This window comes from Dipodomys ordii, unplaced genomic scaffold, assembly GCF_000151885.1.
Source record: "Dipodomys ordii isolate 6190 unplaced genomic scaffold, Dord_2.0 Scaffold96, whole genome shotgun sequence".
NCBI lineage: Eukaryota > Metazoa > Chordata > Mammalia > Rodentia > Heteromyidae > Dipodomys > Dipodomys ordii.
The window spans coordinates 5,204,710-5,217,704 of NW_012267312.1; the positions used below are offsets into that span (position 1 = coordinate 5,204,710).

Sequence of the window (12,995 nt, forward strand, 5' to 3'; positions counted from 1 at the left end):
ACTCATGTTCCTCCTAAGTAATTAAATTGTAGGTGTGTACTACCATGCTAGATGCAAATATCTAAGTTTGTTTTCTTCAGCTTTTTTCCACAAGACTATGTCAAGTTTATATTTGATGCTTTAGGATAAGAAGGAAGTGAAAAGAAACAACTGATGTTCCATTTGCATAGTATCAGGTCTGATAGGAGATATCCAAATAACTATTTATCCAATTTTGTGCAATACTATTTTATTTGATGCTTACTATTCATTCTTTTCTATTTTTATTTGATTCTGTTCTCTTCTTTATACCTTGGAACCTCATTCACTTTGACACAACAGTAGCTAGGGACTATGAACCAAAAGCCAGTAAGTTTAAGTTCAAAGGAGCCTACACTCCAATATGAGAAGAATTTTATCTTTAAGTTGTAAATGCTATTTGTAACTGCTAAAGTATACTTTTTAACACAAGACCCCAGGGGCTCATGGTTTTTGCCACCACTTTATTTGCCGGTGAGTATGGATGATAACTGAAGCTCTACTTCACTGAGCCCTTCCTAAATCTTCTCAGAGTCCCTGAAGTTTATACTAATGAGAAACTAACTTTTAATGTGCTAAGTGGGATTTGGAAATGGTTTATAGAAGCTACCTAACCTAAACTAATACAACCCCTTCCTGCGTTTTTTCTTTGATTTTATATACTATATATGCTTACATTCCATATATAATATATAATACATATTATATATTACATACTAATATATGACATACAAAATATAAAAGATATATAACATATGTATAAAGTAGTTGTCTTATTTATTATCTTCTTCCTTTACTGGAATATAAGCTTCATGTCTATGAAAGCAGGAGTTTTGTCTGTGTTGTTCACTGATAGAATACGAAAAGTACCTAAAAGAAGGTACCCAATGAATATATATTCAATAAATAGATGGATCAATGGATTAACAAAACAAAATGATATGAATAAGTGGCTCCTAGTTAAAGTATTTCAGGCTTGAATTAATAAAACAAATGTGGAACAGATGTAATTTTCTTCTCTCTGATACTTGAAACTTTAAAAAATGAGACATTCCAAATGGATTTGCCCACAAAACGAATTTTTAGCCATCACAGAAAAATACTCAAGACCAATTACTGTCAGAAGTTATAAGAATTAATAATAACTCATGGAAATTACATACTTTTCTTGGAACATGTTAGTGAATTAATGCAGAACTTTGGAATCAATTATATTTATTTTATTGATAAAACAATAATTCAATAAACCAAACCATTCAGCTATCTAACTGATCTATCCACTAACCAGTTCATCCATCCCTCCTACATATTTGTTGATAACCTATTGATATTCAAGGTACTAAAAATTCAAAGTTGAATAAAACATGGACTGTTTTCAATTCTTTCCTAGTCTAAAGAAGATGAGTTAATTATTGTTTCATTCATAAAAGAAATTGTTTCAATACAATGAAATATCTGAAGGAGAAAAGAGCTTTATTCTTTTGGAGTTTTAAGATTCTGTGATTTAAAGTCAAAGCCTTGGGATTGTTAGGAAGGTGTTCTACCATTGAAACAAAGCTCCCGACCCTTTAGGGAATCAGTTTTCATTATGTGATCCTCTATGACAATAACAATTTATCTATAGTTATATCCTTCCTCAACAACTGGAATAAGTATTTAATATTTAAATCCATGCTCATTTTTAAGCTGAAAATTAGAGACCATTATTTCTCTAATATTACAGCTACTAGAGTATATGCTTTCAGAGACTGAAACTGTTAGTATTGAAAATATCCTGCTTGTTATTCATGGAATGTTTCTCAAAAAGGAAGCATGAATGATATTTTATTGGCAGCAAACGCCCTTTGTTTGTTATGAGAGAATGTTACAGCCCCACTGGGCTGTCTCCATGTTTAATAGACCATAAAATTGAAATTCCCACCCTGACCTCTAAAGAGATGAGATGAGTCAGAAAGTGACTCATTCTCTAATCAGTTGGAAGAACAACCTTTACTGTCATTTACCTTGGACTGGGTAGAAGTAAAGAGATTTTGTTTCTGAAGCACTGAAATGATTACAGCAAAGCCTGGTGGAGGAAGGGAGGCTACTTGTTAAAATGAGCTGAGCCCTCCCTGACATTTTCTCAAACCTTCACATTGCAACCAGTTGGCTGCTTCTATATGTTCGGGCTTAAAACTAATTCTATAGAAACAAAATGAAACAAACCTTGACACAGCCAGTTCATTCAGTTTGCTATCTTAATAAGATCAATAAAATTCCAGAGGATTATGTTTGCTGAGATAGTTGGAAAAAACAGTTATAATGATTGCTTTTCTTAATTAACACCCAATTGAGCCCAAAGATAAAAGAGACATGAGAGAAAAATAAAAATAAATTACATCTAATGTGATATTAAGGGGCTAATCTTACAAATTCTAGTCACATTAAGATACCACAAACTGCTGTGTCCATGTAGCTATCTTTGTCCTTTTAAGGTGGGAAGATCCTGATATTTTTGGTGAATTGTAATGACTATTGAAATAGATAAAAGATAACTGAAATATGGCCATGCGCTAGTGGTTCATGCCTGTAATCCTAGCTATTCAGAAGGTTGAGATCTGATGATCACAGTCTAAAGCCAGCCTGGACCTGAAAGTCCATGAGACTCTTTCATCCAATTAATCACCAAAAAGCCAGAAGTGGAGCTGCAGCTCAAGTGGTTGAGTGTTAGCCTTGAGCGAAAAAGCTCATGGATAGTGTATAGCCCCTGAGTTCAAGCCCCAGGACTGGTGTGCATGTGCATACACTGCGCGCGCGCGCGCGCGCGCACACACACACACACACACACACACATGTTCTAACAATTCTAGAAAAATCTTGAGTTAAGTGTTGGCAGTTCTAGGTGCTTGAGATAAGGGGATACCAAGGCCTATTTCTCTGTGGCATGGGGACTTGAAATGTACCTCATCCCATATGATGATGATGATGATGATAATGATGATGATGATGATGATGATGATGATGATAATGTACACCTACACATGCCACTTTGGGTGACTTTTAGTCACTGAGCTCTATTATTCTTCTTGATCTTGTATTATTCTGTGTAAACTCTTCTGTATTGCAGAAGTCAACAAACTTTCTTTACAAATAAGATACCATACTGAATAATTTAAGTTTTGTTGGCCATGTGGTCTACTGTTCCAACTGCTCAACTTTGAGGTTGCAACACATAGGTAATCACACACAACAAATAGCAACTGAGCATGACTATCTTCCAATAAAATTTCACTTGTGAACACTGAAGTTTGAACATCATGTGATTTTTCATATGTCATGAAATATTATTTTGACATTTTAAAATCACTTAAAAATGGTGAATTAATGATATATGAGTTGTACAAAATAGCAATGGAGTGATTTTGGCCCATAGAGCATGTTCCTACCTGTGCCTCCTTGTACTTCTAAATCTCCTTTATTTATCTTCTTACAACACGCAGAAGTCTTTTCTGGTTGACCAACACACTTCTGTGTTTAATCATATTTATTTTCTATTGTCATCTTAACAAGTTATTGAAAATTATCAACTTAAAACAATGCAAGGTTATTATCTCATAATTCCATAGCTTAGAGATCTGGGTTGGCTTACTTTTTTTCTCTACTCCAGATTCTTCAAAGCTGAAAGCAAAGTGTTGGCTGTTTGAGTTGGAAAGAATTGACTTCCAAGCTCATTCTTGTAGACATGATCCAGTTCCTTATGTATGTAGAAATGAGGCCTTCACTTTCTTGTTAGTTGTAGAGTTGCCTTTAACTTGTAGAAACTTCTGACTCTGCTCCCTGCCTCTAGATCTCTACATCTCAGAGCCTTCTGAGCATATCAAGTATGTTTTTGAAATCTGACTTCATTTTCTGCAGTGTCTAGTCTCACCCTTCTTTCCTCTGTTTTTAAAGGCTTATGTGATTACTTTGGACCCATTTGAATAAGGCAGGATAAACTTGCTGCTTTAAAGTCAGATAATTAGTACCTTAATTCTATCTGTTCAATCTCATTATATCTGTGTCTAGATCTGTGTTTGATTGATAATAATTTTGTGAGAGCATCTTTAGAAATTAGATTACCACAATTATCACTTGCATTTCCAACATAAACAGTGACTTGGAAGTCTATAGATTACTGGATGTGTACCCAAAAATAATTTAACCTATTCAAGCTTTTTGTGTGGTAGGTTAAATCATAGATATGGAACATACTATAACATATTTTATGTGGTTATGGAGCAAAGCCAACATCTATGCTTCTCAATAGGTGATCTGGTCACTTGGGAGTGAATCTGGGATGTATGTACTATGCCCTTATCTTTCTTTATGCTTTCTCAAAGGTTAGTTTTTTTTACTCTCTTTCCCATTAGTTGAAACTGTGTTTCATATATTACTTGCTTTTGTCTATTATATTAAGAAACAAACTTTCAGTTACTGTTTGACATACTTTTCTGTTGTAATTTTTTTATTTTGAAGAACCACTTGTTAATTTATTAGGATAATCAGTTGCCAAAATCTTGTGGATATAATACTCTGGAAATACTAGAAACCTTTTATTTATTTTTATTTTTTTAATTTTATTTTTTTTATTTTCTTTAATTTTATTTTATTTTATTTGTGAACATTCTGTACAGAGGGGTTACAATAATACGTACATTTCTTACCAAGCATTACAGCCTCCTCCTTTGGTTTACCCTTCACATCTCTTCCCAGCCTCCCCCCTCCCCCGCAATCACAATCCTTCTCCTTCCCCCCCTTCTCCCCCCCCCCGCACCGACGTTGTGTTATTTGATTTTTAATTGCTATTCTTCAAACACCATCACAAACTTAGTAGAAGTCCTTGCTATTCCTGATACTTAGTGACTCAAGTAGCAGTAACTTTTTTTAATCCCTCATCACAGTGAAAACCTGATTTATCTCTTCATCATTTCCTATCCTTTCTACTTCAGTAACATCCTAATTGGACTTCTTGTTCCCGCTTTTACCTTTTCCATATATTTCTCCAAAGATTATATCATCCAATCAGAACTTTAGAGTAAGTTCTCTGTTGCCTCCAAAATGACTTTTCACTTCCTGAGAATGGCATTTGAAGATTTTCATTACATGACCCAATCCAATCTTCCGATCTCATTTCCCACTACAGTCTAACATTAACTCTTTACCACAGTTACACAGACCTAAATTCACCATTGAAATGATATTTAGTTAGAAATATGTTTCAACTACTGAATGACTTTCATTGTTGTTAACATCTTCGTGGTAAACCTGCAAGCTAAGCAGCAAGCAACTAATTCCAGGTTGAACTCCAGGTACCCTAAGTTGTTCCACAAATATTTGCTGAGTATAGTGATAAGTACTATTCCTACAGATGGCAAACAACACAGTAAAGTCTCTGCCATCATGTTTGTGATAGTAACAAGATTGTCAAGATATGAAAAGAAGGATAACTTAACTAATGTAGGAATAATCATTCATTTAAAAAGATTACTTGAAGAATGGACTGACACAATCAATGCATTATATATACATGCATGAAAATAATACTGTGAGTGTTTGCTTCAGCAGCACATATACTAAAATTGGAACGATACAGAGAAGATTAGCATGGCCCTTGCCCATGTAATTGTAACCCTTTTGTACAGTATTTTCACAATAAAAAAGAAAATGCTACTGTGAATACACCAATTATATAATTAATACATGTTAAAATTATAATTAAAAAATTTAAACTTATCTGAAAGCACAAGAGACTCGTAGGTTCTTGGAGAAAAATGAATAAGATAGAGAACAGCTCTCAGGGAACTTATAGCCCAGTACACATGAGAAAATCTGACCAGAAGTAACTCTAAAGTTAAAATTGTTATAGGTCATAGAAGTGCAAATAAAGAAGAGTAATTCTAGAGATTTCAGAAAGGGAATACGATATGATTTAATATAATGATTGCAGGCTGTGGTTAAAAGACGGAGAGGATCCTTTCCCTTCTTTAATATTCAAAATCCAGGTCAGGTATTCTATCACCTGCAGTTTGAATTTGTCTTCTTCTCTGTATTAGTATTATTATTGCCCTAGTATTTCCTTTCTTCTGGAACATTGTAATGGCCAGGCTATCTCTTTGCCCCATTCTCCACTAGTCCAGTGCTCATATCACATCAAGGAATCTTTCTAAAATAGAGTCCACTTATGGCCTCTGTGATATTCAGAAATCTCATTTCATTGTTCTGACTGGTGATCTTTTGACCACAAAGATAGTGGTTAAAAACAAGCCTTAGGTTCAACTATTAAAGATGGGATTCTGGCTTTACTACTTACCAGCTGTGTGATATGAGACATTTTCTTACATGCTCAATTTCCTCGTCTCTAAAATGGTATAATGATTTTTATTAAAGTGGTTATCTTGGTAAAAAATAAAGTATGAAGAGTAATTTCCAAGTATATAGAGATATTACATAGTGGGTTTAATTAATACAGTAGTGGCCACTATGATCATAAAATGCTCTCCAGAGCTTGAGGTCAATTCTTTAAACAATTGGTTATTTTTTGTTAATTATACACATAACTGAATTTTAATATGGCCTCCTTTTCCCATGAGTAGGCAGCTAAGAATTATAACTGGAGAATGGTTTTTTGAAGAAAAGGCAAAGCGTTTCAAGCAAGTCAATGTTCTGGGCACTGATGTTGTCCGACAGTCCATCTTAAGAAGAAGCCCAGGTAACTGCTATAATTATTTGGGTTCAAAACTTTCATCTTCACTTTAGTGGGCTAAATAACTTCCTGGTGTATTTTTTTTACCAAATGAGCACAGTTGGACTTTCTAATCCCTTTATATCTTCCCACAATTCAGTAGCATGATATCTAAATCTGTACTTAACACAAATTAAGACTGTTCAGTAAAAATTGTCATATTCATTTCTCATATATCTGACACTGAGATTTTCAAAGAAATCATTTATCTTCATCACAGATAAGTCTTTTCCTGAATTTATTTCTAATATTTGACTAAATAAGCAGAATCAAGTCCTTAAAATGAGTAAAAGGAATATAAAATAATTCTCTTTGGGGGGTAGGCACCTCTAGAAGAGGGGAGGATGAAAGGAGATGTTGTAGAAGAGGTACTATAATTGAAGTACTCTATGCACACATATGACAATAGAACAGTATACCTTGTTGAAGTTGTTTCAAAAAGAGGAAGTAGGATAAGGGAGAGTAATAGAGGGGAGAATTTGATAGTGATATCTTGTATGCATATACAAAGATGTCACAAACTCCTTTGTACAATTAATATGCAAGCAGTTCTTGAGTTTTCAAGATGTTTTATTTCAAAGTTCTTTTAAGTGTCACTTTTTCTTATCTTTGTTTCTCAACCAAGCATTGGCATTGTGCAATGCATCCCTATCTGTGAATTAGGAGTTCTGGGAAATTCAATGACTAGGTTGATTTCATGGCAGAAATGCTTAATCACCTAAAATTCATAGGACAACACATTGGTCAATGAAGGATTATACTGGCACCAAACATAACATCCAGCTTGAGAATGCTTTTCAGTGAACATAAAGTGCAATTTAATTGGTCAATGTGGAATGAAACTTGTGTTTGGGAGTAACTTTCTTATGCAGAATATAAGAAAGACAGAGGAGACATCATTTGGCCTGTGTCTAGACTATTTCATCTTTCATAGACCAATCAGTGGCCTTGTTTCTCAGAATCTGGCAAGTAGATCTGAGAGTCTTAAAACTGATTCTCATTCTGCTTCTAGATGTAGTACTCACAAGTAAGGCTCTTTGCAGATGGGTAACATCAAATCTGATGCCCCATATGGAAGAGTAGAGTTATAATAATATAGTCAGTGGTGGCCACTTCCTCCACCCAAACTTCAGTACCCTCCAGTGTGTGAAATGTCCCTCAGATCACAAGATATGTGCACAAATGCCTATTCTCCCAAGAAGTCTGGTTTATGTACTCAGAAATCAACGTTATCATTTCTATAATCTCATGCTGCACGTAGTGATACGATCTGCAATCTTATCATACAGGAGATCGAGGCAGAAGGATCTAATGTTCAAAGGCAATGTTAGTCTTGTACGTTATTTTTCTATCAGCCAGAGCTACATTGTGAGAGTTTGTCTCAAAAACCCAAGTCAGAAGAACAATAATCTTACATTTAATCTCAGTCTTTAGAGATTTGGAGTTCTCTAAAACATGGAATATGTAGAGGGATGATATATTTGTTCCTCTATTGCAGTCTCACTTGGAAATTACGCTGATCTTCTTTAATCATTTGGAGAACATTCAACAAATTAGATATAACAGTACCTGAAATAGATGGGATGGGAATATCATTGCTAATTATCATAGTAATCCAGGAAAATGAAGACAAAATAGAAAATTGCTTTGTTTCTGATTGATTTGTATGAAAATTTGTCTTCTATTTTAATGAGGAGCAGAGGAAATACAAAGCCAAGAGCAATCCCGACAGAATGCAGAAAAGTCTGACACTTCATCTATTGGACAGAAGGCCAGCCATGATGGGCCAAAGAGAAAGGGGTAAGACATATTTTGTGCAGGGGAATTATTAATCTTTATTCCAGAAACCTCTGAAATAAATATTCCTTGGTATTTAAAGTCTGGTGTCACTTCCAACTTTTTGGTGGTTACTTGGAAATAAGAGTCTAACAGAGTTTCCTGCCCAGGATGTTTTCAAACCATGATTGTGTGTGTCTGTGTTTATGTGTGTGTGTGTGTGTGTGTTTGTGTGTGTGCATGCACACATGTACACATGTGCACATGCTAGACATAGGGCTTCAACTCAGGGCCTGCAAACTGTCCCTGAGCTTCTTTTGCTCGAGGCTAGTGCTCTACCACTTGAGCCACACTGCTACTTCCAGCTTTTTTGAAGTAGTTTATTGGCAATAAGAGTCTCACAGACTTTTCTGCCTAGGCTGGTTTCAATTGCAATCCTTGGATCTCAACCTTCTGAGTAGGATTACAGGTATGAGCAACCAGCATCCAGCCAAACCTTGATTCTTAAATCCCAGCCTCTGGATTATTTAGGATTACAGGCATATGCCACTGGCACTGGGCTTCATCCATGTACTCTTAAGCTTAAGTGTTATATCACCTATCTAAAACCCAGGAAAAAAATAATCACATTTGACCACCTCAACTTAATTCAGAAAGCAAATACATGTATAACGTACTAAGCATAGTAATGCAACATGATATAAAGGAGACCACTATGGAAAGAATCACTAGAAACTGAGGGCAAGAATGTCCCATCAAGGCAGAATAGTATTCCCCAAAATGCAGAGAATATTCAACACACAAATTGCTTCTTCACAGCACTTCAGAGACTGCACTCTGTTACTGATACAGCTCTTGGCCAAGTTTTGTGGCCAAGGCAGTAAGATTCTAATAGGTACCAGTTCATATTATGCCTTTTTCAAAGTAGTGTGTCATTCTCTCAGCAGAAGCCTACATGAAATTCTGACAACACCTGTGCCTTAACTAGGCTCTGAAAGAAGTCTGGACTTTTTTTTAAAATCCTGAACTGTGGGTGGGAATGAACTCTAAATGTCATGTAACTCAAGCTCTTATGACTAACAACTTCTTCATTAATTAACAGATATGAATGAAGAAAGGATGAGTTAGAGTCTCCTAAGTATCTTATCCTAGATATTAATCTTCCTATCACTTGAAATCCATTGACTTTTCCTCAGAATCCTCACTCTGACCTCCCTTTTCCTCTAATCAATACACATATTTAATTGTGAGTTCTTTCAGTGTTAGACTGGTGGCTCATTTACTTTTGTGTTAACAGCATCAGTTATAGTGCAATTGATGACTTTAAAACAACTCTTTTAAAAAAATCCATGGCTCTTGATAAGTAGCTGACTGATAAGTAGTAGCTTAATAAGTATCTCAGAGCCCACAAATGCAAATAGGATCTATCATTTGCAGAGACCAACTCAGGTATCATAGAGTAGGCTACTGGGCTAAGGAAACCATGGAGTTAGGAGACAATAACTAATAGCAAATGCAATGCATTGTACAAATTCTGAACCCTTCAAACCATCATAGAACTAGGCTAAGCCATCCTGGAACTAAAACTGGCATTTATAGTTTTCAGTCTTCAAGGGATATAGCTATGGAAAGCTTCTGTAAATATGGCAGGGTGTTTATCACAAGAGATGTCATGAGGTAATAAATAACTAAATATTAAATGAATAGCTAGCTGATAAATGTTTGGGGTGATAGGAATCAGCAAGAACACCATCAGAAGGTAAGTAGGGCACGAGGAGGTTGATGGGATTCAGGATGTCTAAAGAGAAAAAGAGTTGTCTCCCTGAAGAGGAGTTACCTTAAGTGGAAATGCAGGCATGGGGACACGAGGTTCTCAGTGCAGCACAGGCTGACATTATGTTAAGTGCCATTCTCACCAAAAATGTAATTTTCCAGTAGAGTGAAGCTTCTGACACTTTGGCAATGACATTCTTCTTTGAAGTAAATACAACTTAACAGATTCTATTAAGATTCTCCCAGTACCTTTGGAATCTAGCTTTTATATTTTTTTGTCTAGAAAATTGGCTGCCCACAAAACAAATGAACTGGTCTCTTCCAATGTTATCCCCAAAAGAATACAGCTTTGAGGTTGTATTATTATTAAAGTGTACTTGGAAACAGCCTTGTTTGGGTGACTCAGTACCCTTGAATTTAGATTCCTTAGAAGCTGTTGTTTGAGTCACATTTGTACAACTACTTACAGATAATTACCAAAATATTAAAATAGTTTTAAAACATGTCCTATTGTTTAAGTTCCAAAAAATATAGTGAAATGGGTGTGGACATGCAGGCCTATAATCCCAGCACTTTGGAGACCAGTATACAACTATCATGAGATCAGGGCTTTATTAGAGAGTTCTAAGCCAGCCTAGGATACATAAAGAGACTGTTTAAAAAAACAGTTAAAACACACTAATAAGTTAGGAGATGGAAATGTAATTAGATTTCATCTGACACTCTGCTTCATTACCACAGTGAGAAATGTCATGGAAGATATAGAAAGGATTTTCATCATAAAAGTTCAGTCATTCATTCCACAAGAATTAATTGGGTTCTGGTATATCATCCTAGGACCCAGAAAGTGGTAGTGAATGAGAAAGACAATCACTGTTTTCATAGAGCTACACTATAACAAGCTGCTACTCAGTTCATCCCAGAGCATTATTCCCTCGCCGAGCAAGATAAGTGCAAGCTCCCCATTCACAGCATCCCTTCAAATAAACCCAGCCCAAGAGATACTTCTTCTTCCTCAGGTAGTAGTGGTGAGTTCCCAAAGTAGGTGGTCTTTGCTAAGCAAGGACACAGACCTTGCTTACCAGAAAGCCACATAGTCCTGGGAAATTTTGTAACCTCCCCCATTACCACCCTTGACACTGTCACTGAGAACTACCCAGAACCCCTCAATCCCAATGCTCCTGAGTCAAAGAATCATTTATTTCTGTAAATACTAAAAATTGAACTTCTTCATTGAGTTCCAGTGTCAGGGATCAAACATTAGGGCATTGTGAGTGCTAAACATGCTCTCTATCAGTGAGTTATAATGTCATTCAAAATTGTGAGAGGCTATTATTATTATTAAGTAGTTGTACAAAGGGGTTATAATCCCATAAGTTATAAATATAATGCTTCTTGGTCAATGACAACCTTTCCTTCATTCTCCCCCATTTTCCCCTCCCATCCCTATCCTCAAGTTGCATAGTTCATTGTTTACATAATGTACTTTGAATATAATGACTATATCTGATCATCCTTCCTCCTTCCATTTCTATTCCTTTCCTTTGTCCACCCCTCAAAAAACATGTTTCCACTTTCTGTGTTTTGATAAACAGTACATTAGTTGTTCAGAAGAATTAAGCTTTTGAATTTTCCCACTAAATATACCCTCCTCTAGTCAATTTGTTTGTGTGCAATTGCATTTTGCCTTGTATATGTTATGATGGATAGTTGTAGTTTAGATCTAGCTTCCAAATATAAGATAAAACGTGCTGTTTGTCTCTCTGAGCCTGGCTTACTTCACTTAACATGATTTGTTCTAAGTCCATCCATTTCCCTGCAAATGACATAATGTTATTCTTTGTAATGGATGAGTAAAATTCCATTGTGTGTATGTACCACATTTTCTTGATCCACTCATTCATTGTAATATATCTGGGATGTTTCCATAACTTGGCTATTGTGAATAGTATAGCAATGAACATGGATGTGCAAGTATCTTTACCATATCCTGACTTGTAGTGCTCTGGGTAAATGCCCAAGAGAGGTATGGCTAGATCATAGAGTCGTTCTATGTTTAGTTTTGTTAGGAATCTCCAAACTGCCTTCCAGAGTGGTTGTACTAATTTACATTCCTACCAAAAAAAAAATAGGATTTCTTTCCCCACCCGCCCCCAACATCCCCTCTAGCATTTGTTGTTGTTCAAATTCTTGATGTTGCCCAGTCTAACTGGGTTCAGATGGAATCTCAGTGTTGTTTAATTTACATTTCCCTTATGGCTAGGGATGTGGAACTGTTCCTCATATTTTTATTGATCGTTCTTCTTCTGAGATGTCTCTACTTAGCTTCTTTGCCCATTTATTGATCAGGATATTAATTGATGGGGTAGTTTCTTGAGTTCCTTGTCAGATGTATATCTGGTAAAGATCTTCTCCCAATCTGTTTGTTGTCTTTCTAGTTTAGTAACTATGTCCTTTGCTGTTCATAAACATTTTAGTTTGATATGATCCTATTTGTCAAGTTTCCCATTTGCTGTGCCCCTGGGACTCTCTTCTGAAAATTCCCACCTATGCTGATAAGTTCTAATATTTCTCCTACTCCATCTTGTAGTAGTTTCAAATTGTGGATTTTGGTTTTGTGTGTGTGTGTGTGTGTGTGTGTGTGTGTGTGTGTGTGTGTGTGTGTGTG

General features: G+C 35.7%; 1 protein-coding gene across 1 annotated transcript in view; it reads left to right on the forward strand.

The window, feature by feature from the left end:
* Sytl5 (synaptotagmin-like 5) overlaps positions 1–12,995 on the forward strand; it is a 92,238-nt gene that overhangs the window by 30,545 nt on the left and 48,698 nt on the right. Inside the window, exons 3-4 of the mRNA XM_013026733.1 lie at positions 6,630–6,745; positions 8,473–8,578. Coding sequence (XP_012882187.1) covers positions 6,630–6,745; positions 8,473–8,578 — 222 coding nt within the window. The remainder of the gene's footprint in view (positions 1–6,629; positions 6,746–8,472; positions 8,579–12,995) is intronic.